This window comes from Nothobranchius furzeri, chromosome 4 (genome assembly GCF_043380555.1).
Source record: "Nothobranchius furzeri strain GRZ-AD chromosome 4, NfurGRZ-RIMD1, whole genome shotgun sequence".
In the NCBI taxonomy this organism is placed as follows: Eukaryota; Metazoa; Chordata; class Actinopteri; order Cyprinodontiformes; family Nothobranchiidae; genus Nothobranchius; species Nothobranchius furzeri.
In genome coordinates this window covers 70,446,917-70,470,774 of record NC_091744.1, presented here as the reverse complement: position 1 = coordinate 70,470,774, position 23,858 = coordinate 70,446,917, and the positions used below count along the sequence as shown (strand labels likewise).

The following is a 23,858-nucleotide window of genomic DNA, read 5'->3' as shown; positions in this document are numbered from 1 at the left end:
TTTACTCTTTGTCAGAGAGTGTTATAATTCACATTTACAGAATATATTTATTTTGAATTCCTCGGAACGGCCATCAGTTTGGCATCACTAAGTTATTTGGGCAAATACATAAAAAAATAATCCTACAAGGTTTTATAATTTTTGCTGGTGGTGGCATTGTTTATACTTTAGCACAAAAGCGTAAAAATGGCTGAAATGCCACCTTTTATTTTCTGGATTTTTAACCTCAAAAAGCACTTCAACTAACCACAAGTTAATGCAATCTCTTGCGATAAGAAATATCGACACGTTTTATTTGCTCAAGTTGAGCTTAAATGTAATCAAATCAAATACTAACAACTTTTAAAGTCCACTAAAGGTTGTAAAAATGATATAAATTAATAAATGACATGGAAATCCTAGCATCCACCAAAAACCTTTCATTTAAATTATTTAAGATTTGATCCTGTATGCTTCTTCCACAATGGAAACCCTATTCAACATGTCAGTTCAGTTATTTGTGATCAAATAATTTACTAATTTAATGAGCCAAAAGCTTGTCTCTGGTTGCCCAGCTTTTGTACGCACAAGCATGGCTCCATCTACTGTTCATAAATTAAAATACAAGGAGGTCAAAATTCAAACATCTTGCTATAAAATAACTTTATTATTTCAACAACGTTTATTGGCTTGTGGCTTTTATCACAGTCACAAATAGAAGTATCACATTGTAGATGGATGCATTCTTGCAGCCTAGAACCTGGTGTATATTTTAGCAGGAAGGAACAAACAATGCACTTGCAAGGATCAGTTAAGAGCAGTTCCCATAACCCCATTCTAACCCCTTCTCCTCAGTTGCAAGCAAGATAACCTTTCTCCGGCTGCATTCAGGCTGCACTAAAAACTTCAATGTGGGGTATGCATGTCCGTTTCTGTGGCGCTTACCACGTTGTGACAAGGTGCAAACACATCACTGTAGAGGAGAGCACACTCCCTTTTAGCGTACGGCTGTCTCCCCAAGTCCCCTTCACACGGTCGCTCAAGTATGTAGTCACTTTCACACTAAGACACACACACACACACACACACACACACACACACACACACACACACACACACACACACACACACACACACACACACACACACACACACACACACACACACACACACACACACACACACAGAATGTGATCAAGTATCTGATTACTCTTAAATATCACAGTGGACTCCAGGGACACGAGCACATAAATTACAGGAGCAACAGGGAGCCGGGGGTGGGGGGAGAGCAAGTAAGACGAACGTAGACAAAGACAGAGAAGAAAGAGGCAACAGGGAAAAAAATCAATGCAAGAGATGAGCTGATTCATACCTGTCCCAGCGCCCAGCTGTCACCGAATGTCTGTGCATTATTGACTTCCATATGGCTAGATGTGGTCATGTCGTTCACGGTCACACTGTCAAAATTTCCACACAGGCCACTGAGAAGGCCCTGGAGGTCAAAAACCCCAAAAGAAAATTATATGTGGGATTTATTTTCACAGCGCTCACAACTTTAGAGACGTGCTCCATGTTCAGACCTTCCACTGAGGTCCAACTCTGATGTGTACAGTGGTTTTTCGGTCCCAGAGAATGGTCAGATCCTGATTGGAGAAGTGGACCACAGTGTAGTAGCCTGCTTTCCACAGCTCGAACTCTGACCCTCGACCAACAACAGTAGCAGGGTTCTGATGCAGAAGGAGGAAACGTAGACAGAAATCTTATTGGGCTGATTAAACAAGGAAATAGCGTGCGATCTGCTAGGTGAATTGAAAGAGTAACTCTGAGAGTATGATGTGTACTGGATTGCCGGAGTTGTCGGTGAAGTAGATCTTTGTGAGCCCCACGTGAATGACCAGTATTTTCATGCACACAATGCCGCTCTCATAGCAGTCCTTGTTTTGGGCAACAATGGACACCTCCGTTTCTCCAGCACTCTAGTGAGAGGGAAAGACAAAAGATTTCTCCTGTAAAATAAAGAAGTGCTGCTTTTGAAACAGTTAAAGCAGCTGCATGTTTACATTTTACTTAAAAGTTTTAAAAGATTTAAAAGGGAACATCTGAACATACTTTGGCCAACGAAAAAAGCAAATTTGCCTCCACTGGTTCAAGGAAACATTTAATTCTTGATACACTGGGATGCTGAAGGGGTGGAACACTCATTTGCAGTGGTTTGTAGTAGGAATGAATGCCCTGTGAGTCATACTCGGGGGTGGGGGGTGAACACTGGTGCACCATTTCCAGGAACTAGAAGTGAGCCATGCCATCAGAGCTGAGCTTCAGACAAAATGTTTGGAGTCTTATTTCCCGATATTTGGACATCTCGCTCCAGATTGGATGACAGCAATGCAACTCTACCACTGACTTGCAACGTTTATGTTTTATCTCCACAAATATCATAAGTCTGAAGGAGTTCTGCTATGTGGTGGAGTTGCTAACGCTAACAGATAGCTTCTACTAGCTGAGATGTTCTCTGCTGTTTCCTGCACGCTAAACCAACAACAGCCTTCTCCATCACAAGTCAAGATGGGTGAGGCCATGACTGTTAAGTGACAGTGTGACACAGATCTGTAAGGATTTTATAATCCTAGAGTTTCAACGTCTATTTTCTATCAGAAGCTAATGCAGAAGATAGGTGTAGGAGACTGTTTTCATGTTCAGCCTGCATTAAAAACTCAGTGACAAAGTATTATCAGAAATAATAATATAAAATAGTTCTTCAGTGTTAAACACCTTTAAAACACAACTCTGACCTGCTTCCCCGTCCTTTTCAGGTTTGCATGGAGGCTAGCCATCTTTTAGGCCTGAATTAGAATGTTTGTTCTGCTAATTCTAATTCTATATCCCTGGGAGCGCAGGAGCCCTGGGGTTTGATGTGAACACTGCTTTCTTTGTGCCACTTTCATCTTTGCTTCAACGTCTGCTAGCGTTACAGTAGCGCACGCGCACACACCTGCATGCACACACACAAACGCTCTTTAATCTGCTCTAATTAAAACCAACCCTCCTTTTTAAGATAAGAAACAGGCTTAGATCTCGTTTCCCAGATTCAGATCAATCTCAGCCTGCAAATGCTAAGGACATGCTCCCCGTTTGCCGTCTGTCATCCACACATTTCTCCAACGCAGTCGAGTTAGAATGCAAACCAAATCCACACAAGCTGTTTTTGACATATCTTGTGCACATTTACAAAAGACACACACAGACGGACACAGCTCACTTTAAGCAGGTAGGCCTGGCAGTCGGAGAGGTAGTCGTATTCAAGGCCGTCGAAGGTGTGGTAGTGTCGGTCGCTGTAAACCGTACACACAGCTGGACATGGATAGTGGCTGCAGTTAAAAAAGCCACGATGACAAACACTGAGGAGAGGAGAGGAGAGGAGAAGAGAGAGGAGAGGAGAGGAGAGGAGAGGAGAGGAGAGAAGAAGAGAAGAGAAGAGAAGAGAAGAGAAGAGAAGAGAGAGGAGAGGAGAGGAGAGGAGAGGAGAGGAGAGGAGAGGAGAGGAGAGAGGAGAGGAGAGGAGAGGAGAGGAGAAGAGAAGAGAGAGGAGAGGAGAGGAGAAGAGAAGAGAGAGGAGAGGAGAGGAGAGGAGAGGAGAGGAGGAGAGGAGAGGAGAGAGGAGAGGAGAGGAGAAGAGAGAGGAGAGGAGAGGAGAGGAGAAGAGAGAGGAGAGGAGAAGAGAGGAGAGGAGAAGAGAAGAGAGAGGAGAGGAGAGGAGAGGAGAAGAGAGAGGAGAGAGGAGAGGAGAGGAGAGGAGAGAGGAGAGGAGAGGAGAAGAGAAGAGAGAGGAGAGGAGAGGAGAGGAGAAGAGAAGAGAGAGGAGAGGAGAAGAGAGGAGAGGAGAGGAGGAGAAAAGGGAGAGGAGAGGAGAGGAGGAGAGAAGGGAGAGGAGAGGAGAGGAGAGAGGAGAGGAGAGGAGAGGAGAGGAGAAGAGAGAGGAGAGGAGAAGAGAAGAGAGAGGAGAGGAGAAGAGAGGAGAGGAGGAGAGGAGAGGAGAGGAGAAGAGAGAGGAGAGGAGAGGAGAGGAGAGGAGAAGAGAGAGGAGAGGAGAGGAGGAGAGAGAGGAGAGGAGAGGAGAAGAGAGAGGAGAGGAGAGGAGGAGAGAGAGGAGAGGAGAGGAGGAGAGAGAGGAGAGGAGAGGAGAGGAGAGGAGAAGAGAGAGGAGAGGAGAGGAGGAGAGAGAGGAGAGGAGAGGAGAAGAGAAGAGAAGAGAGAGGAGAGGAGAGGAGAGGAGAAGAGAGAGGAGAGGAGAGGAGAGGAGAGGAGAAGAGAGAGGAGAGGAGAGGAGGAGAGAGAGGAGAGGAGAGGAGAAGAGAGAGGAGAGGAGAGGAGAAGAGAGAGGAGAGGAGAGGAGGAGAGAGAGGAGAGGAGAGGAGAGGAGAGGAGAAGAGAGAGGAGAGGAGAGGAGGAGAGAGAGGAGAGGAGAGGAGAAGAGAAGAGAAGAGAGAGGAGAGGAGAGGAGAGGAGAAGAGAGAGGAGAGGAGAAGAGAAGAGAGATGAGAGGAGAGGAGAGGAGAGGAGAGGAGAAGAGATGAGAAGAGAGAGGAGAGAAGCAAAAATGGGGCAGAAAATGTCAAACACTGGCATTCTTTAAAATATATCTCCTCACAAAGTTAGAAAAATTGATTACTGTAAAAAAAATGTACCATTTATAACAAGATGTTTCCACAATTTGTCCAGGCAGGTATTCAAGTCCAAGCCAGGCGCAAGGGCAGTTCTCTGGATAGAAACACTCCCCTTGATGCAGCACCAGCCTTCATGGATGAAACATTTATTGGGACATGCACAACTTGCAATTAAATTAATTCCAATTGATGCGCTTTTTGCTCATTAATTAAAATTGATTGCTGGCTAACTGTAGCTTCCAGGCGGCTACTGCTTTAATTAACGTCAGTTGGCTAAGCCTTTTAAATTCGGGAAATCTAATTGAGGCTCAAATCTGTTTTGCCTGAGACCATCAAACAAAATGCATTCAAGCAAGATCACAGCAATAAACTGAGTTTTCATTTGAACAAGTGACCCAAGTAATTATAAATATTCACAGATGTTAGGATTAAAACTAATGAAGCATTAGAGCTTAGCAAATTACTGCAAGGCGCTAATTGTTTTAAAAATGTGACACGTTTAGTTTTTTTCTTTTTTGGCTTACAGTTTTTGTTTTTAAACGATGCATAAATAGATTGCATGCAGAAAAGAAATGAAATATTTTCTGAAGATGAAACTTTGGCTTCAGAGATTTCAGAAGGTTTATCCATATTTTACCCAGGAGGGCAGACACAGCCAGGTATGCACGGCGTGTTGGGTGGACAGGTGAGGTTCAACATCAGGTTTCGGCAGGTTGGTGCGCAGGCCACTCCGCCTCTCTGCTCAGTGCAGCTGTGATACACTTTTCCCTCGGGACACTCTCCAACCTCTATGCTGTCAGGCTCTACAATAAACAGGAACATAAAAACACTCGACAAAATCAATGCGCCAGTTGCTTAAAACACCAACAACAGTAGCCAGACTATTGTAGACACGAGCCTCTTGATTTCAGCAAGCTGGATATAGCCTGAAACAGCACTTTGTTGTTGGCACGAACTGAAGCAGAGACTAAAGAAAGAAACATGTGGGGGTGTGGAGATGTTACCTTTTTCCTCTGGCTCACACTCCATCTTCCCATTTCTGCACAGGCTGGTAGAAAAGATGAGAAAGATTTTGTGAAAGGGAATGAAATGATAAAAAATAGACAGTACAACTTCTTTTCATCTCATTTCACATTCACTTAAGCTTTTGTTAACCAGTGTTTTCAAGTTTAATTGTCCCAATTAAAGCCAGCTGCAGCTCACCAAGGGCCCGATGCACCGAAGGTCACCTCCCCTGGCTGTGAAACGCCACCCAAGGAATAACAATGACATTGGGACCTGAGAAGAAGAACATTTGATGCAAAGGGTTAAAAGGTAATGTACCATAAAGAAACTGATTCTTACTGTCAAAATAAAATATGGAATTTATAAGTCTTACAGCTGCACACAGCGCTGGCGCACATCGTCATAGTAACTGCCATCTAGACAGCCGCATCCTTCAGCACAGTCATCGGGGTGACATGTCTCAATGGTACCCAGTGCACGGCATGATCGTCCACAGGATGGCATACAAGAGTGGTACAGCATCCCTCCAAGACATACCACTCCTAATCAAGTACAAAGGTTACAAATAGTACTTACACACACCTAATTACAATTATATCCTCTAATATGAGGAGTTATCCTTATCAAAATAATGACGAAGACAGAAACTTACCACACTCCGAAACATGAGATCTGAAATTGACCTCAACTCCATGTTTGGAGCAGAGGTAAGTGTAGTGAGCCAATGCAGTACACAGACAGCTGCTCCCACAGCGACAGGCCTGATAACGACACTGTTGTTGGTAGATGTTTGGACTGATGTAGCCATGACACGGAGCAAACACACTCCCCAGTAGCACGTCACACTGGGATGCATAGAACACTGGAATATAAAAATACATCTATAAATGTCATTAGCTTTTCATTTAGCCTTAAAGGTGCAATATGTAGGAATTAAGTAAAAAAATTACATCCTGTGGTCAATTTTGGTTACTGCAGCTCATTTTTCTAAACGAAAAGTTACTTTCTCACTCCCCTTCTGTGAGTTTCATGGCTGTTTCTGGTTACGGATCAGCACCGGAAGATTGCAGATGGCAAACAAGATGACTCATGATCACTAAGTTGATCAATTTAATAGTACAAAGCACTTACTACACTTATTATGGTAGCATACCTCCGGCATTGTACATGTTTGTCGTCTTACTGTTAGCTTGCTGTTTTAGTTCTGAACGACTCATTAAAGGAAATAAAATGCCACGGTTGATTCCTTATTCACTTCACACACACGTTTAACTTCAATATCAAGTTGTTGGAAAATGAAAAAATATTATTATATAAAACTATTTGCTTCTAATTTACCATTACCATAATTAACTCTACGCAAGCTCAACGTTAGCCTCTAGCCTGCTTCACCTGATATTAGAGTAAAACAAAAAAATGCTGTGGCTTCTTGGGAACACAAGAAACAAGTTCTGGGTTGCTCCAGTGAACTGATTTTGGTTCTTTAAACAACTTTGGAGTTTTTTGCCTGCCGGTGTCAAATTACAAAATGCCAGAGCCGCAGCGTTAGCTCGGTGCAGACTCTGCAAACTCACGGGCTTGCTCATAAATAGTTTCTACGTCCGTCTTGTATTCTCGTTGTCCAGAAATGGTCAGTTTTCACCTACATATTGACCTACATGCCACCGGTCATCTGCAGACATAAATTCCATTCTCTAAGGTGGATTTTACATTCTATCTTTCAACAAGCCCAGAAGGTTCTGCTGCTCTGAACACATGATAACGTATTGTCAACAAACTGTTCCCGTTTCAAGGCCTAAGCTTCCCTTATCGCTTCTGCAGGATTCCTCATGCCTCTGAATAGTGAACGTTTTCAGCTCACATGAGTTAATTAATCATGAAATGAAATGAACAATATGGTTAAATGAAATGTTTTGATTAATTTGTGCCTAAGTTAACAAGGTTGAAATTAATTTTAATATTACAATGAAACACTTTGATGTTATGATCAGTAATGTTTGGTTTAACAAGTGAATCATTATCTACACTCAGACACAATGTTCATGATAAAGTTAAAGTAATTTCTGCACGTAGATATTTTCTTACCCACAAATCAGAGCATCCTGTATCTGAAAGAAGGTGTGATGTTCTGAGGTATGTTTGTTTACACCTCTTAACATGGCATGTCCCGATTGGCCAAGTAAATCATAATATGAGAAAATTAAAAAAGGATCACTTGCGGAGTGATTCAACTTTTTTTTAGTTGAGCTTACTCTGACTGGCCATCGGAGGGAAACTCTGCTCCCATCGCATCTTGACAAGCTGTCAAAAACCTGTTACAAGCTACAGCTGACACAGCAAAACGGTTCCTTCCGCCATTCAGAAACAGTTGTTCTAGACGCAAACAATTTAATCTATTTGTTGTGATCCGGGAGACGACTCTGGACCGACCTGGTCGTACTGCGGTCTTTTCTACGAACTTCGGTACCTTGGGGTCACCCGACCCCCCCGGCATCTCAGATCCGAAAGGGAGTCTCCTCAGGGGTATGTAGAAAACAGCATGATTGCGTCTGATGCCGTTTTGATAAGAACCAACTTCAAAGTTTAATGCAAACCAAATTCTTTTCACACCCAGAACTCAGTTCTTTTAGATACGAGGTTCTGATAAACACACACCATTCAATCACCATACATCACATCCCATCCACTTAGATTCATCCATCACAGTAGCCTTAGTAAACTTGTCATGTTTTAATTGTTTAGAAAATAAATTCTTACTTTTTATAAACCTGACTGTCTGAATTGATACGAAGTGTGTTGATCCCTGAAAAAGCAAAGAATCCTAGAATCTTCTGATTAAACATCCAAAGACCAAGCAGGTTGATATTCTATATTTATATAGAATATCACATCTTAGTGGTCATAAGTAAAGGTAATATATTAAGCTTAAAAGCAACAACATTTAACCCTACACTCTACTTATTTTGAAAGGACAAAAAGTGACAAACCCCCAGCTGGCTGAGAACAAAACCCGATTCAGTTCTTTCCAACATGATTGAGACATTAAATTGCAATTATGTCACTGTAGGATTTCTACATATTGCTCTAAACCTTATAGTTGATACTATAAAGTTAACAATATTACCATTGTGCTGGTTCATCTCACATGGGTCTATAATGGGCAAATTAACTGGGGCGACACAAGCAGATGACACCTTCCAAGCATTGGCGTGAAGCTGGGGAGTGCCCTCTATCATGCCTGCGGGAGACCTGCTCATACAAAAACAGAAGAAGAAGAAGAAGAAGAAGAAGAAGAAGAAGAAGAAGAAGAAGAAGAAAATATCATTTCTATAGCGCCTCTCAAGATAAAAATCACGAGGCGCTTCACAAAAACAAAAAATGTTGAAATATTAAAAAATCATTTAGAAAATGTTTAAACATACATTTAAAATGAGCAAAAATAGGCAATTGGGATTTAAAAGAAAATTTTTTAAGAAAGAGAGAAAATGAATAGGAAAAAGGGAAATCAGTGGATCATGAGGAAGGTGGAATAGGTGGGGAGAGCAGAATAAAGAGAGAGTGGTTGAAGAAGGTCATACAAAAGCCAGCTTGAACAGGTGAGTCTTCAGCTGCTTTTTGAAGGAGACCACTGAGTCCACTGATCTTAAACTCAGGAGGAGAGAGTTCCAGAGTCTGGGGGCCAGAGCAACAAATGATCTGTCACCTTTGGTCTTTAGCCTGGTGCTGCACAACCAGTAGGCTTTGATCACTGGACCTCAGGGACCTGCTGGGGGTGTAGGGACTAAGAAGATCACCAATGTATGATGGTGTTTGTCCATGTAAGGCCCTATAGACCAGAACCAGGATCTTGAAATGAACCCTGAAGTTGACTGGCAGCCAGTGAAGCTGGAGGAGAAGCGGGGTGATGTGGGTGTATTTGGAGGACTTGGTCAGAAGCCGAGCACAGGCATTCCGAACCACCTGTAGACGGTTCAGGTAGGTTCTGCTCAGACACGTGAAAAGAGAATTGCAGTAGTCTAAGCGTGAGGAGATGAAGGTGTGGATAACTGTCTCAAGTTCAGAGCGGGACAGAATGGGACTCAGCTTAGCAATGTTCCTGAGATGGAAGAAGGAAGAGCGAACAAGAGAACCGACATGAGAATCCAGGGTGAGAGCTGGGTCAAAGGTCACACCAAGATTCCTGACAGAAGATTTGGTGTGGGAAGCAAGCTGACCAAGAGAGTCTCTGACTTTGGGAACCAGCTTGTCTAGGGCACAGATGAGGATCTCAGTCTTATCTTCATTCAGCTGTAGAAAGCTCCCAGCCATCCAGGTTTTCAAAGTCTAAGCAGGTGTGTAACTGCTGCAGTTTAGACATCTCATGCGGCTTAAAGGAGATGTACAGTTGGATGTCATCTGCATAAATATGGTAGGAGATTCCTTTGAAGGAGCTCAGGATGTGATGAAGAGGAAGCAGATAGAGGAGGAAGAGCAGAGGCCCCAGCACAGAACCTTGTGGGACACCATGGGTAAGAGAGGTGGTGGAAGACCTAAACTTGGAGACGGCCACAGAAAAGGAGCGCTCAGCAATAGCAACCTTTTAACAAACAAAAAAAATCTTTCTCCTAAAAGTGAGAAGTTTCATCTTACAAGAAATCATCTCGTAGATTTCCATTAAAAGTTCCACAAAGACCCAACGTCTGTCCACGCCACTGGCTGTCCAGCTGCAAGTACACCCGGCCTCCTTGTCCGTCATACTGCAGCTTTAAACCAGTCTCTGTCCTCAGCTGTATGAAGACAGAGGTCAGCCGGCGCAACTCGACTGCATCTGTATGTGCAGAGAGTACACAAGTGCTTTTTAAACCAAAAATTATTTTAAATGAAAATGCAAAATGTTGGGATTTTTCATTCAATGATTTTCTGACATCTACCATCAACATAGGGGAGGGCAGGAGCTGGATGGACACCGATTATCACTTCCCCTTCTCTTGTCATGGTGATCTGATTACTCACATCTTCTTCCAACACCACGGTTACGGACTGGATACACACCTGCTGCTGTTGACACACAAATACAAAGAGTTAACAAGGATACTGCAGGGTTGATAAATACATTACTCAACACAGGTTAATGCATTTTTATGAAATGTCAGTTACGTCTGAAATTAAGCGTCTCTTCAAAATAATGCATGCAGCCCACAACCTTTCAAATAAAGCAATACTGAAAAAATGGAACAATAATGGGGTTATAATGTTTTTGAGCAATCTTGGTCAGTTTTGCATAATATCATAAGATCTCATGTGGTCTTAGAATGTGTGTTATGCATGACTCAGCTGCGGCCTCATCAAACTAAGTGATAAATTCACAAAATTAACCAGTTATAGATGCGCATTATTTTCAGTAATTACTTTCTGAGAATTTCAGTAACACTAGATTAACTATTATCAAACAAACATATTTCAAAGTGCCCACACAAACATATGCAAAAACACCTTATAGGTGATGAGTGGAGAATTTCATTAACTTGCAAACATAATATTTTGCACAACTTCAAAAACATTTTAATTCAGCAAATCTGAAAACACCTGTGATCACCGACACACAAGTCAGGAAACCTGTAATCATCATAAAATTAAAAAAGCACCAACAACTCCGTTTGGTCTACAACAGACACCCATAGGATGTAAAACCGAGAGTCTGTCACAACTTGGAGGAAATTTAAATATATTTTGAAGAGCATGAATGGAAGCCAAATAAACACCAGACCCACACACAGTGTAATAGAAGATGCTATTCAGCATGTTTACTGCAAGTCTGACACAAGCCTGGCAATAAACCAAATAGTGAAAATGTGTAAATGTGTGCACACAGTCTCCAGTAGAGCTTCTAAAAACAAATAAATGAAAGCTTTATAATCTGGAATTACACGTCTCTCAGTGTTTTTAGACAAAAAAAACAAAAAACAAAACAAAACAAACAAACAAAAAAAAAACAACCAATCATCTCTGAGGGAAGACAGCATCAGAATTGCACATTAAACACATATTAGTTTGGAATTTGAGCACAAAGGTTTTCTAACATTTGTTGCTTTGAAATCATGAGAAAAGAAATCTTAATCACGTTTTTTTTAATGTTAGATAAGAACAAATATCCTCCTGTTCAACTCTGAAGTAATGCAATTTCTTTTAGATCAGATTTACGTAAATAATTTAACACTTAGGTCATATTACACAAGCGTGTTCTTGAATCACTTCGTGTGCATGTGTGTGCTACCTCTGCACAAGTCGTATACTGCAGTGTGACAGTGAATTTGCTGCTGCCACGGCTCTTTGCCAGCACGTATTGGCACGCCCCCGGCTGGAGAAACATCCTGCCATCAAACGTGGTTACAAACACATCTCCCACCACTGAACACTCAGCTATAAGGAGACAGAAAAAAATCAGATTTTCTATTTGAAGTCTTCCTCTTTGATGCCTTTGTAATCTTGAAGAGAATTTGCACCTGTGCAGTTATTCTCAGTGCAATTCCACACTCCTCCCATGCAAACGCTGGAAAAACAGGAAAGGTTTAGAAGTGCATCATGTGTGCCACGGCAAGAAATACAAAGTCGGTTCTCACCAAACGCTGCAGCCCTGTTGAAGCACTTGTCCTTGTGCATATGACGTTCCGTGATAAACACAAGGACACTGAGAAACAGGGATACATGTACCGTTCTGTAAAATAAGACCTAAAAAAAAAGGTCAAGTGTGATCATATATTATGAAATTAATTACAATCTTAAAGTTTTGTTTATATACCATCGGGACAGTAGCAGCCATCCAGGCAGTGCAGGTTGGTTCCTAGACACTCTTTCTCAAATGTGCAGGTAGGAGGACAACAGCTGATGCAGTCTCTATACACAAAGCTCTCCTCGCAGCCATCATCTGTGCAAATACAAAAACAAAACATAAGGGTGGACAGGTGATTTTAATGGAAGTCACTGATCCTTTAGAATGGTAGGTGAAACTTACAGCAGGAGGGGAAGCTGTCTCTCCACTCCCTTACAGGGTATCCAACATGGGAGCAGGCTCTGGTGTATTCAACCAAAGCGCGGCAAAATGTTTCCTCATCATCAGACCTAAAAGGAATGCAGATTTAGAGGCATTACTCGGTACCCATACAGAAAGACTCAGTTTGAACAAAAATATATCAATGATCTGGTTTTCACTCACACACAGAGGTCAGAGACACAGCTGGCAACAAAGGGATTGGGGTCAATGTTTTCATGACATGATATAAATGGAAAGAAGAGGAGCGCACTGCATTTCTCAATGGCATCCTGCACAAATTCTCAAAGAAAACATAACCGTACTGAATAAAAATCTCAACATACCTTGTTTTCATGTTAATTTAGCAAGCTGATGCCTATACAGTCACCATGTTGAGCCAGTTCACATTAGAATTACCGGTACTGTTTCTTACATCCATGTCTGACTCAGAGTTGCAGGGCCCGTTAAAGTCGAGATCTACGGAGGGACAAGCTCTCTCGTGAGGGAGATCTACCGTCCAGCTGTTGGCAAACACCGCCGGCTCATCTGTCCGGATACCTGAAACACAAAGTAAACAGAGAAATATCTGAAATTTTACTAAATTCAAATGTGCAGATAAAAAAGTACGTCATCAATTTAACCTGGAATGGGAACAAAATTTGGCTTTACAAGAACATATGAATGTTTGCAAAGTACAAGAATTTCTTCATTTTCCTCACAATACAGAGCAGCATTCTCCTGAATAAGTATGAACTGTAGTTTGTGTTACTGCCCGCCTGAGGAAAGATCCCTTCTTCTTCCAGCAACGCAAAACCAAACCACAAGTTCCCTTCAATCCTTTTTCTGATCTAAGCAGGTCCCACTCATGCTATAATTGGCCATAATCTGTGCTGAGTGTATAATAGCAGTAATTGCAATGACTGGGTGCTGAGTGAAAGGAAAATGGAATGAGGGGACATTTGGGCCGGTCTTACCACGAGCAGTGGTGAGGTCGTCTCCGGCAATGTGGTTGAAGTTCCCACACAGGCCACACGGGGCGCCCTGGTGCTCCTCGCTCATCTTCAAATAGACGCCTGAGCCTCCATCCCAGGCCAAAGAGAAGCCAAACACGCTCTTCACAAGCAGGTAATCAGCCAAACGCTCAATAAACACTCCCCCTACAGTCTGAGGCAGACTCATCCTGGCATTTGTAACGACACAGACAAACCAGACAGATGACGTAATGTCTGAAAATCTCTGTTCTCTATTGTCATTTAATGCTAAGAATTATTCTTCACACCTGCGGCCTCCCTGGTGGACCTGATAGCCAGAGATGTGGATCTCCTCCTCGTTTGGGAAGAACAAACTGAGAGCTCTTGGACATAAATACCCACTCCCCTCACACACTCGGCTGTTGTGAACCTGAGAGGAAAACGGAGGTCGATAAATGAAAACGGGGGAACAAAACCATGAAAGCGTGACACAGTAGGCCTATTTCACTGAATATGTTTTGACATATTTCACAGGTGTATCAATGAGGGCTGCATTCCATTTAGAGAATTAGCTACTTGAAAGCATTTTCTTCAGAACAAAAAGCACGCACAGTTGCAGAAGTGGAATTCTCTCATTAATACATCTTTGCTTTATTTACTCTTTCAAGTCAAAATTGCCATGAAACGGGCATTTCATGGGTTTAACCCGCACTCAATGAAGTAGTTTAAATTTAAAAATGTTAACCCCAGGGTGTTATTGTAGTCCATTTCCAACATGAATTTCTGTTGTTACAATTTTCAAAGTGATTTATTTTCATGCAGAAAATCAGAGAAAACGAAGTGATGGACGCTGGCCCTGATCTGGTAAAAGAATGTCCTAAATAAAAAGCATGAACAAGTTAAATAAACTTTATTTTTAAATAATATAGATGATTATAAGACACTTTAGAATAATTAGCTAATTTTAGAACATTATATCACTGTAGAATAACACAGAATATATCACATTTCTTAAACAATATAGTATATTTTTATTAAAACAGATTAATGTAGATTATTTTTGAAAGGCTATTGAACAATAGATACAAATTTTGATCAAATATAGAAAATTTGAATATTTTAGAATATTTTATATTTGAGGGTCTGCCTCAATGTCATCTTCTTCTAGCCTGGCAAGCCAGACAAGCAAGAATTTGGTCTAGTTCACTAGGCTAATCTTCCTCCTCTTTATCATCATCACTGGTGGTGGGATTGGCTGGCACAATTACTGTTGTCCTCCATTTTCCATTGAAATCTTAGTTTAAAACTGCAAAATAACTAGTCTTATTACTGTTACCATGCTTATTAAGATTATGTCTAAAAACAACAGATTTTACCTAAAAATACACATAATTTATTTTACTTGTTCAGAGCGTATGTTCGAATATGGCAGATTTGGTTTTCATGCTAAGATTTCACCAACTTTATTGAGTTTAACATTGACAACACAAGCATCCTTATTTAGCACAACGAGTCAACCTTGTGAAGTGAGAGTTTCATAAACCTAGCGTCATTAGTTTTAGAGATCTGACCGTACACATGAGAGGAGACCGAGTGGTTTTCTGGTTCTGCAGACACACCAGTATTCGGTGCATCATAGCTCTGTGCTGATTGGTGGAATGGCGCCACGGCGTGAACTGTGACTAGCCTCATTTTTAATGATTGGTTGGGTAAAATTTCATAATTCTAAGAGTCTGTGAAAAAGCATACCAACATAATTTATGGTGTGAGTGTAAGCGTCTAAATATAGACGTTGGCCCTGTTAAGGGTCAATTATACAAAGGTTGCAGTATGCCCTTTGAGCTAGGGAAATAACGCCTGCTAAAAGAGATTAGCATAAACAAATTGCAATAGCAATAAACTCAATAAATACGTGATATTTGAATGTGAAGTGTCTTGATGTTAAAATGAAGGGTTGTTCTTGGCCTTACCCACACTGTGTACTGTGGTGCAGCTGAGTGGCAATCCTGAGCCAGAATATAAGAGCAGGTTCCGGGGAAGTAGAAGTAGATTCCATCAAATGTCTCATAGTGGTGCTGACCCCATGACCTGCAGATCCCGTCTCTGTCCTGGCCCTGATTAGGTACTGAAACGAAGATGAGCAACTCGCTCAGATGAAATTCTTATTAAATAAAAACAACTCAATCATACAATCTGGCACAGATATATTTAATCAGAAGCCCGCCTTTAAACTGAGAGGGTGTGTAATACACGTCACATCTTTGTTATTGTCTTAACATCTTTCATCCTCTTCTATTTAATTCAACTTATCAGTGGAAATTGAACACCTGAATCATCCAAAAGCCCTTTGTTGCAGGAAATCCCCGTGGCTTGCTTTGCCAAGAAGGCAGCTTCCCAAAATCTGAGAATGTGGGTGGTTGGTTCCAATGAATCACATCTTGTAATCTTATCAGCAGCTTTCATGCATGTCTCAATTAGCAACATTTATAAGCTTGAAAAAGGTGTTTAATCAATACATTTGCAGTGGTCTCTAGTAGGAATGAATGCCTTGCAAATCTTACTCAGAGGGCGGGGGGCTCAGATGCACTTCCATCCATCCTTTATTTATAAAGCAGTGTTATAGCTGACTAAAGAGCTGAACATAAGGGATAAATAGCCATAAATAGGGGAAAACAGGCTCCCAGACAATACAAACAACACCATACACAATAAATAAGTGATGAAATACTCTATAAGTAATTCCAACCATGAGACTGGAAACAACAGAAATACAAAACTATACGAGAAAATCAAGACAATGTTTCAAGAACATATGACGATAGGAAGTGAGGAGTAGTAAATTTAGGGGCCAAAGGCCTTGCTTAAATAGGAGTTTTTAAATGAGATTTCAACTCAGTCAGTGACTGAGCCAACCTGATGTGAAGAGGTAAAGAGCTCTAGAATTTGGGCGCAGCATGAGAGAACGCTCGCTTTCCACGAGATTTGTAGGACCTCTTAGGTACTGTTAGGAGGTTCTGGTTACATTCAGAGTGGTATAAGTAAGGGTCAGGATTTTGAAATCAACCCTGTACTGTACCGAGATCCAGAACAGTCTGGACAGGGCTGATGAGACTACAACAATCTGAGCTCATAAGAAACTAGGCAGCTACATTTTGAACATTTTGCAACCTATTGAGACTGAGTGCATTTACCCAAGGAGAGTTGAATTAGCGTGTTTCAGGAATTAGCAGTATACCACATCAGAGGAGAGCTGAACATGGCAGGATTTGGTTTCTTATTTCCTGATGTTTGGACATCTTGCCCCAGATTGGATAACAGCATTGTGGCTCTACCACTGACTCAGTTTGCTCTGCAATGTTGATGTTTTATCTCCACAAATACCACAAGCCTGGAGGAATTCTGCTGTGTGCTGGAGTTGCTAATGCTAACAGTTAGCTTCTACCAGTCCAGACGTTCTCTGCTGTTCCAAGGACGCCAAACCAACAACAACTTTCCCTGTCGAGCCAAGATGGGTGAGTTCATGAATGTTAGGTGACAGTGTGACGTAGACCTGTCAGGATTTTCAAATCCTAGAGTTTCACTTTCTATTTTGACAGAAATTCATTTATCAGAAACTAAAGCAGGAGATAGGTGTAGCAGACTATTTTCATGTTCATGTTTCAACTATTTTTTCAACTTTTTTTAATGTTCCACACCTTTAAACAATCAAAACAATTTTCTTTTGCCAAATCTCATATTTTGTGTATTTTTAATATGCACCAGCAGCAATTTTGAATAAATAAATAAATAAATAAATAAATAAATAAATAAATAAATAAAATAAAATGTTTCAAGTTCTGTATGAATAAATTTCTGTTCTGAGTGTAGAAACTCCATCACTCAGCTGTTGGCACATTAACTAAATGCGAGCAACTTTGTATGATGATCTCATGAGCCCAAAGTCTATTCTTGCATGCGCATGCGTGTGCGTGTGTGTGTGTGTGTAAGATAAGAGTGATAACAAGGGAAAGAGACTAATAATTTTTAAATAATTAATGCTGTAGTGTGCTCAGGCAATTAGAATTTGTTGACCGACTGGAGAGTCTCCTGCGTGCGCTTGTTCATGTAAAATGGAGCGTCTGATTCTGTTATCAAAGAGGTGACTGTTATTAGACATGCCAGGCAGCCTCGGAGGTTGCTGCTTGCATAAATGTGATGAATTCTGAGCTGACACAAAGGGAAGATATGAAAGTAGGAGACTACAAGTGTGAGAGCAATACTCACTGATTTGGCAGCGATCTCCCAGTGCCTGGAACTGAACACAGTCACACACACCGCCCTCCTGACACCATCCACCATTAAGGCAGCCACAATATTCTGGGAAAGACACACAAACTTGTTTGTTCTGATTTTACTAAGATTATGGAGTGTTATAGCATTGGTTATAGTGTTTTTACCTGAAGAGGAATCTCTGGCTGTGTAGTTGTGCAAAATGCTGCGTGACAGAGTGCCCTCTGACAACAACGGTCTATATGTCTTGGAACAAAAACAATAAACAATATAAACATAGATCAGGTCCTCCAGTGATTCTTGGCCTTTAACAGCACCACTGGCTCAGAGCTGCACCCACTGTGTGCCTGCTGCTGTAAGTTAAAGAGTTGCATCAGACTGAGTGCGAGAAATGTGTGTGTTCGTGGTTACTAGGACCCATTCGCTACAAAGATGTCTTTGTGCCGAAAAAGGTGTTGTGCGCATGTGGATGCCCCGACCTGCCCTGGTTCTCTTAGGTGTAGTGTACAAACCTCCTCCCCAAGGAGATCCCGTTTCCTCCGAAGTGCATTAGCTCTTCTGCACACACACATACACACACACAAGCATGCACAATAGTGGGAAGAAACAGTCAGAGGGGAGGCTTAAGTGCACTTTACACCACTTAAATCCAAACTTCAAACTGCTTTTTTTAAGCTAAAACCTCACAGACACAAATGCAAGTGCACACACATGCATACACGCATGCACACACACACACACACACACACACACACACACACACACACACACACACACACACACACACACACACACACACACACACACACATTCATTCAATCTCTGTCACACACTCTTGTCTAGACAGAAAGTGTGTATTTAGCATGATTCGTTATGTCATATTTACCTCTGTGATCTTCCTTCTGCCACTGAAAGTCGACTCTGAGCTCCTGAAATTAAACCCAAACTATTGGAATTAAGGCTTCACCAACCATGAAGGAGCTTTAGGTAATCAGGTGCTGGTCCACATGTGTTCATGACTATTTATTTATTCATCTATCTTAATGTTCTAACGTCATGCAAGAAATAGAAGAAATAGCAGATTAGCCTAAATGCTGCAGAGGCGTCTCATCTATAGATATTAAAACAATGTAGTGTAATTTAATTACATGGATGTGACCTATTTAAATATATATGTGAATCATCTACCTTGTGTGCATAACTCTGTCTGTGTGGTTTACAACAAACTTCATATAAAGCAAAAAAGTCTCTGGCTTACCCTCAAGTAACAGCAGGTGGGAGACTGATAACGACATAAGAACAAATCGTTTCACTGTCCACTTCACGTTCATCTCAGAGTCCGAAGGGAATTCACAGCGGAAACGTTAATGGCGCATCTCAACTGTCCTGAGAGGAAAAAGGGGGTTTTGGACGTGTGGAGGACGGCAGCTGGACGGAGCCTGCACGGACCTGTGGAGCCTACCTGGAGGCTGCAGCCCTCCCACCTGACCTGGGCACTTGAGGAGTGGTTTGTGCACACCTGTGTGGGGTGGTGAGTCAGCAGTGGTCTCTGCTCCACCAGCAGTCTGCAGGTATGATGTCATATTTACTGTAAAAAAATAACCTTAATGTCTGTGAATTTTTCATTGAGACGCATGTTTGTCTATTTTGGGACAACAGGGTTTGTATTCTGAATTTACAGAAAGCAAGTTTAACAAATGCTTTAGGTTAAAGATTAAATGAAGGTAATTTAATGACATTTACAAACTGAATGTTTTTATTCAACACAATTTATGTTTGTGTTGACATTCTTTGGAGTGACCAAGTCATAAATTAGATAAAAATCAAAATTCTTCTATTCCCAGAACTTCATTGATATTTCTTTTAGGGTAAAAATTTTGTTGTTTATGGGTTAAAAATGCATAAACATTATAATATTCTATAAATAAATGTTTTTCTCATCACTAAAAATACAATGATTTTTCCATTAATTTGTTTTTATCATGAATTTTGAACTACACTTAATTGGCTGTTTACAATAATACTTCCTGAATAAAAACATATAATGAAAATCTACAGTTTATTTAATACTATCCCACCTTACCATGATTCAACCTAATCAAACAGTTTCTTTATGATATTTGAACACATTATAAACTTAAAAAATGTTTCTATTGACGTTGTTTTTTGTGTGGAATAACTGCACAGCTTCTTCTAAAAGAAGGTAATAAATGTACTCATGGCCTGCAAATCCCATGTGTTTTCTTTGTCTCCCTCTGCAGGTTGATTTTATTAACAAGCTTGAACAGAACGTTAGTCCCAGAAATGAAAAAAAAAAAAAAAAACAACAACAACCATTTGGTTTTATTACACTTTATATAGTAATCTATTTATGTACATGTTTTAAATAATATTTTTGTAGTATTGGGGACTTATTAAATGGTTTAAGACTCATAATCTGTATTAATTAGATAGCATGGAGTTCCGAAGCAAAATAACATTGGGTAGATTTACCGCTAAACATTTTACTATGATGACATTACAAAGAAGAAGGAATTTCTAACTTATATTTTGTGTTTCTTGGTGGATTAGCTTTATTTCTTGTTGGAAATGAGTGTGTTGACGTCCTCCTCTGGTTTGAGGCTGTGCCATTGTGCTATTGGCCTCCGAGGGTTAGCCAACATGTCTGACCAGTGGCGTAGCTCAGTCCCAATGCTGTCACCACCCAGCAACAGCTTTCCGATGGCATCGTTCTTCCCAATCTTATCATAGTCCAAAACAGTCACAGCTAACTGCACCTTCTGAGAAAAAAACACACATTGTCACAGAAAAACAGTTTCAGTTGGTTGTATTCATGTGTGTGCATGTGCACATATGATTTCTTTGTACCTCTATCTGTTCACATGGCACTTCGAAGCTGAATGACTCGTTGTAGTAAGGGTTCAGCGTGTTTTTCTTTATTGTAGTTTTCTTTTTCTTGAGTCGTTTCCCGTTCTGCATTAAGTGGATCTTCACGTATGGGTCTGGTGGAGAGAACAGGGGGCGTTTATGTTAGAGCATCAGACCAACAGCAGCTGCTTGGCTAACAGGAAGTAACTCTATCAGGGACACACAACATCAGTCTGAGTGGTCCTTGATCTTTTCCTGCATTGAGACTACTTAAAGGTGGGCACACTTATAAAAAAGCATGAGCCGGTGCTCAGTTTGGAGAAAAATGAGGAACTATCTGAAATACTAGTGCTTTTAAAATTCCAAAATAAGGTTTAAATAAAACAGGACGGTTGCAGCTCAGTAGTAGAAATCTGAAACTGAGCTAAAATCTTGAGCAAACCCAATCTTTTTTGCAGCTTGACTCACCTGATAATCCACCCACGTCCATTTTCTTTAAGTTTTTGGCCTCCAGAATCACCACCGTCAGCTTTCCTGCTGTGGGCACGTACCTCAGGGACAAACATACGTCTCCAAGTCGCTCGCTCTAATAAAATAATTCAGACATCAAGCATCAATTGTCTAGTTAATTACAGGAACTCCTGAGTCACTTTTTAGCTTCTTCTCCAAAAAAATTATTTCTTTCCAGCTTAATTAAACAATGCCAGTCCCCACTTCCTCTTTCTCTGCTTTCTGCAGATCCCTCCACTCCTGCAGAGACTGGCTGAAGTCCACACCGCTCATTGGTATCTTCACAGCTCCAATAGCATCATGTTTTGAGAAGCGATCAAAGTCGTACACAGTCATCACCAGCGTCTTCCCACCCAGGTCTGTGTACAGGACCTGCTGACCACAACACAGAAAAACGTTTATGTTTCACATGAATTCATTCATACAACTCAGGTTTTATCTATTATGTGCTTTGTTAACCTTAAAAGTAAAAGTCTCGTTGAAGTTTGGCTCTAGTGTCTTCCGATGAACTTTGGTTTCAAACTTCTTCTTTTTGTCCGGGAGCAGATACATTTTGACATAGGGATCCGAACTGCCTCCCACATCCATGGCAGGAAGCTCTGCGGCCTGCAAGATGCCCACCACCAGCTGGGACCCGGTCGCAGACGAAAACAGAAAAATAAAGCAAAGAAAAGTATTTAAAATGTAATATTTTACAGTTGGTGGGCAAAGCCAACTGAGCAGCAGGGACTCACAGTGTTTTCTGTGAAGTTGTAGTCTAGAGTGAAATGTAGACGGCCGAGCTTCTCGTCTTCTTTGGGCTCGTTTTCCAACAGCTCTGTTTCTTTAATTTCATGTTTGATGGGCTGCACGTGTATAAATAAAGCATTAGTACATACCTGTCTGCAAGATTTGGAGCTTCACGGGAAGTTTTCTGTCATTAGACTGTTTGAATCGGCTTCGAAACAACTTTTCTCACCTCAAATTGACTTAACATGAGGGATGTGCAGAAAGTCCATTAGTCTTAACACGCTCTGACATCTTTACTCGTTCTGGGTGACCCAGACGACCTCACTGTGATGCATTGCAAGGACAGTGGGTCTGCAGGATGTGTGTGTTTATGTGTGAGTGTGTGTCTGTTAAGTTACCTCATTGTAACCCCCATCCATTTCAGTGTCAAAACCTCCCTTGTTTTTCACTTTTTCCTTTTTCTTGTCCTTTTCTATGTCCTTGTCCTTCTTCATTATGCGCTTTTTCCAAAAGCATACAGCACATGATAGCACGATGCACAAACTCACAACACAAAGGGCGGCGACAGCCCAGGACGGCTCTGTGAAACACACAGAACACACAAACAAAATGGGAATTATGCATAAACGATTGTTTTGTTACACTTTCATTTGCTGTCGTTGGCATCAACCTCACTCAGAGTACAAATGTGTATTCTACATCTCATGATTCTTTTTTCATTTACTGCAACATAAATTAAATTTCATTCAGCAACAAAAACAAAAAAACAGATCCAATACCATGCATCATGATTTTTTCTTGCAACACAACATTTTGTTTATTTATTATTTGTGTTTATTTGTTTGTAGCAGACACTTTTATCCAAAGCGACTTACAATTTATAACCTATAGGGCATGTTGTGATCTGTGGGGGAAACCGGAGTACCCGGAGGAAACCCACGCATGCATGGGGAGAACACGCAACTCCACGCAGAAAGGCCACAGCCAAGTTTTGAACCTGCAACCATTGTGCTGCGAGGCAACAATGCTAACCACTGCGCCACCATGCTGCACATTTTGTGTGTGTTCTTTTTTTTCCCAAGCTATTTATGTGTGTAATAAAAAAGCTGTTTTATATAGGGTAGTCTATGTTCTCTGTTGAAAAGTAGTTTATTTTTATGTCAGGGATTTACCCAGTTGAATTAAATTCTAATTAAAACCAAAACACTGATTCTATGAGTGAGTTTGGCACATGGGGGTGATAAGTAACTTGTCTTGACTCGTAAAAAATAAAACTTTAAGTATGCTTCTTTAAGGCTTAGTTCTGATGCTCTACTTTCAAAAAAATCTGTCAGCATTACTGGACTATGTACACACAATAAAGAGCACATGGCACACTCTGTTATTTAACCAGAGAAGGGAGAATACTTTTTAAAAATCCTTATGAAGCTGTATTTTAAAAAAGAGAAAACCAAGTGTCCTGCTTCCTCTAAAGCTTCTCTGAAAGGATTATACATTGTATTCATGCATGTTAACAATGCTCTAACATAATAAAGCTATAAATATATTGTAGAGATAAAATAAAATAAAAATGAACAAAGTGGTCCTCTTACGTTTGTCTAAAAATCTCCACCAATAACACGTTTCAGACCGAAAGCAACGATTGGACCATACAGTCTTTTGTCTGGCCAAACCCCAAGCACTTTCCTGGGTCCTCCATTTATAACACACTCATATATACAACAGAACACCCCTGGTGTGAGAGGATTTCCACTCAATAATATCTGAGAAGGAGAAACAGACGGCTGCCACCACTTCAAATGTTAGGACAAACTACCAGAGTCCCAAAAAGATAAACACCATTTGAAGTAATGG

The 23,858-nt window shown here is 40.9% G+C and overlaps 2 protein-coding genes across 3 annotated transcripts in view; both read right to left on the bottom strand.

Moving 5' to 3' along the window:
- Positions 1-19,752, bottom strand: part of otogl (otogelin-like) — a 38,356-nt gene extending 18,604 nt beyond the window's left edge. For both annotated transcript variants that reach the window (XM_054733114.2, XM_054733115.2), the window contains exons 1-29: positions 19,156-19,752; positions 18,784-18,826; positions 18,410-18,455; positions 18,065-18,143; positions 17,892-17,984; positions 15,599-15,753; positions 13,937-14,058; positions 13,632-13,837; positions 13,091-13,215; positions 12,841-12,947; positions 12,640-12,746; positions 12,427-12,552; positions 12,248-12,356; positions 12,131-12,177; positions 11,902-12,047; positions 10,559-10,685; positions 10,278-10,455; positions 8,773-8,897; positions 6,301-6,510; positions 6,022-6,190; positions 5,847-5,921; positions 5,648-5,691; positions 5,281-5,446; positions 4,665-4,772; positions 3,239-3,377; positions 1,821-1,955; positions 1,560-1,706; positions 1,352-1,471; positions 925-1,041 (exon numbers count right to left, since the gene is read on the bottom strand). In XM_054733114.2, the coding sequence (XP_054589089.1) occupies positions 925-1,041; positions 1,352-1,471; positions 1,560-1,706; positions 1,821-1,955; positions 3,239-3,377; positions 4,665-4,772; positions 5,281-5,446; positions 5,648-5,691; positions 5,847-5,921; positions 6,022-6,190; positions 6,301-6,510; positions 8,773-8,897; positions 10,278-10,455; positions 10,559-10,685; positions 11,902-12,047; positions 12,131-12,177; positions 12,248-12,356; positions 12,427-12,552; positions 12,640-12,746; positions 12,841-12,947; positions 13,091-13,215; positions 13,632-13,837; positions 13,937-14,058; positions 15,599-15,753; positions 17,892-17,984; positions 18,065-18,143; positions 18,410-18,455; positions 18,784-18,826; positions 19,156-19,228 (3,444 nt within the window). In that variant the 5' untranslated portion in view covers positions 19,229-19,752. The remainder of the gene's footprint in view (positions 1-924; positions 1,042-1,351; positions 1,472-1,559; positions 1,707-1,820; positions 1,956-3,238; positions 3,378-4,664; positions 4,773-5,280; positions 5,447-5,647; positions 5,692-5,846; positions 5,922-6,021; positions 6,191-6,300; positions 6,511-8,772; positions 8,898-10,277; positions 10,456-10,558; positions 10,686-11,901; positions 12,048-12,130; positions 12,178-12,247; positions 12,357-12,426; positions 12,553-12,639; positions 12,747-12,840; positions 12,948-13,090; positions 13,216-13,631; positions 13,838-13,936; positions 14,059-15,598; positions 15,754-17,891; positions 17,985-18,064; positions 18,144-18,409; positions 18,456-18,783; positions 18,827-19,155) is intronic.
- Positions 19,753-19,898: 146 nt separating this feature from the next.
- syt1b (synaptotagmin Ib) overlaps positions 19,899-23,858 on the bottom strand; it is a 6,884-nt gene continuing 2,924 nt past the window's right edge. The window contains exons 3-9 of the mRNA XM_015964569.3: positions 22,403-22,584; positions 22,010-22,120; positions 21,735-21,902; positions 21,480-21,647; positions 21,234-21,351; positions 20,766-20,899; positions 19,899-20,677 (exon numbers count right to left, since the gene is read on the bottom strand). Of these exons, the coding sequence (XP_015820055.1) occupies positions 20,471-20,677; positions 20,766-20,899; positions 21,234-21,351; positions 21,480-21,647; positions 21,735-21,902; positions 22,010-22,120; positions 22,403-22,584 (1,088 nt within the window). The 3' untranslated portion in view covers positions 19,899-20,470. The remainder of the gene's footprint in view (positions 20,678-20,765; positions 20,900-21,233; positions 21,352-21,479; positions 21,648-21,734; positions 21,903-22,009; positions 22,121-22,402; positions 22,585-23,858) is intronic.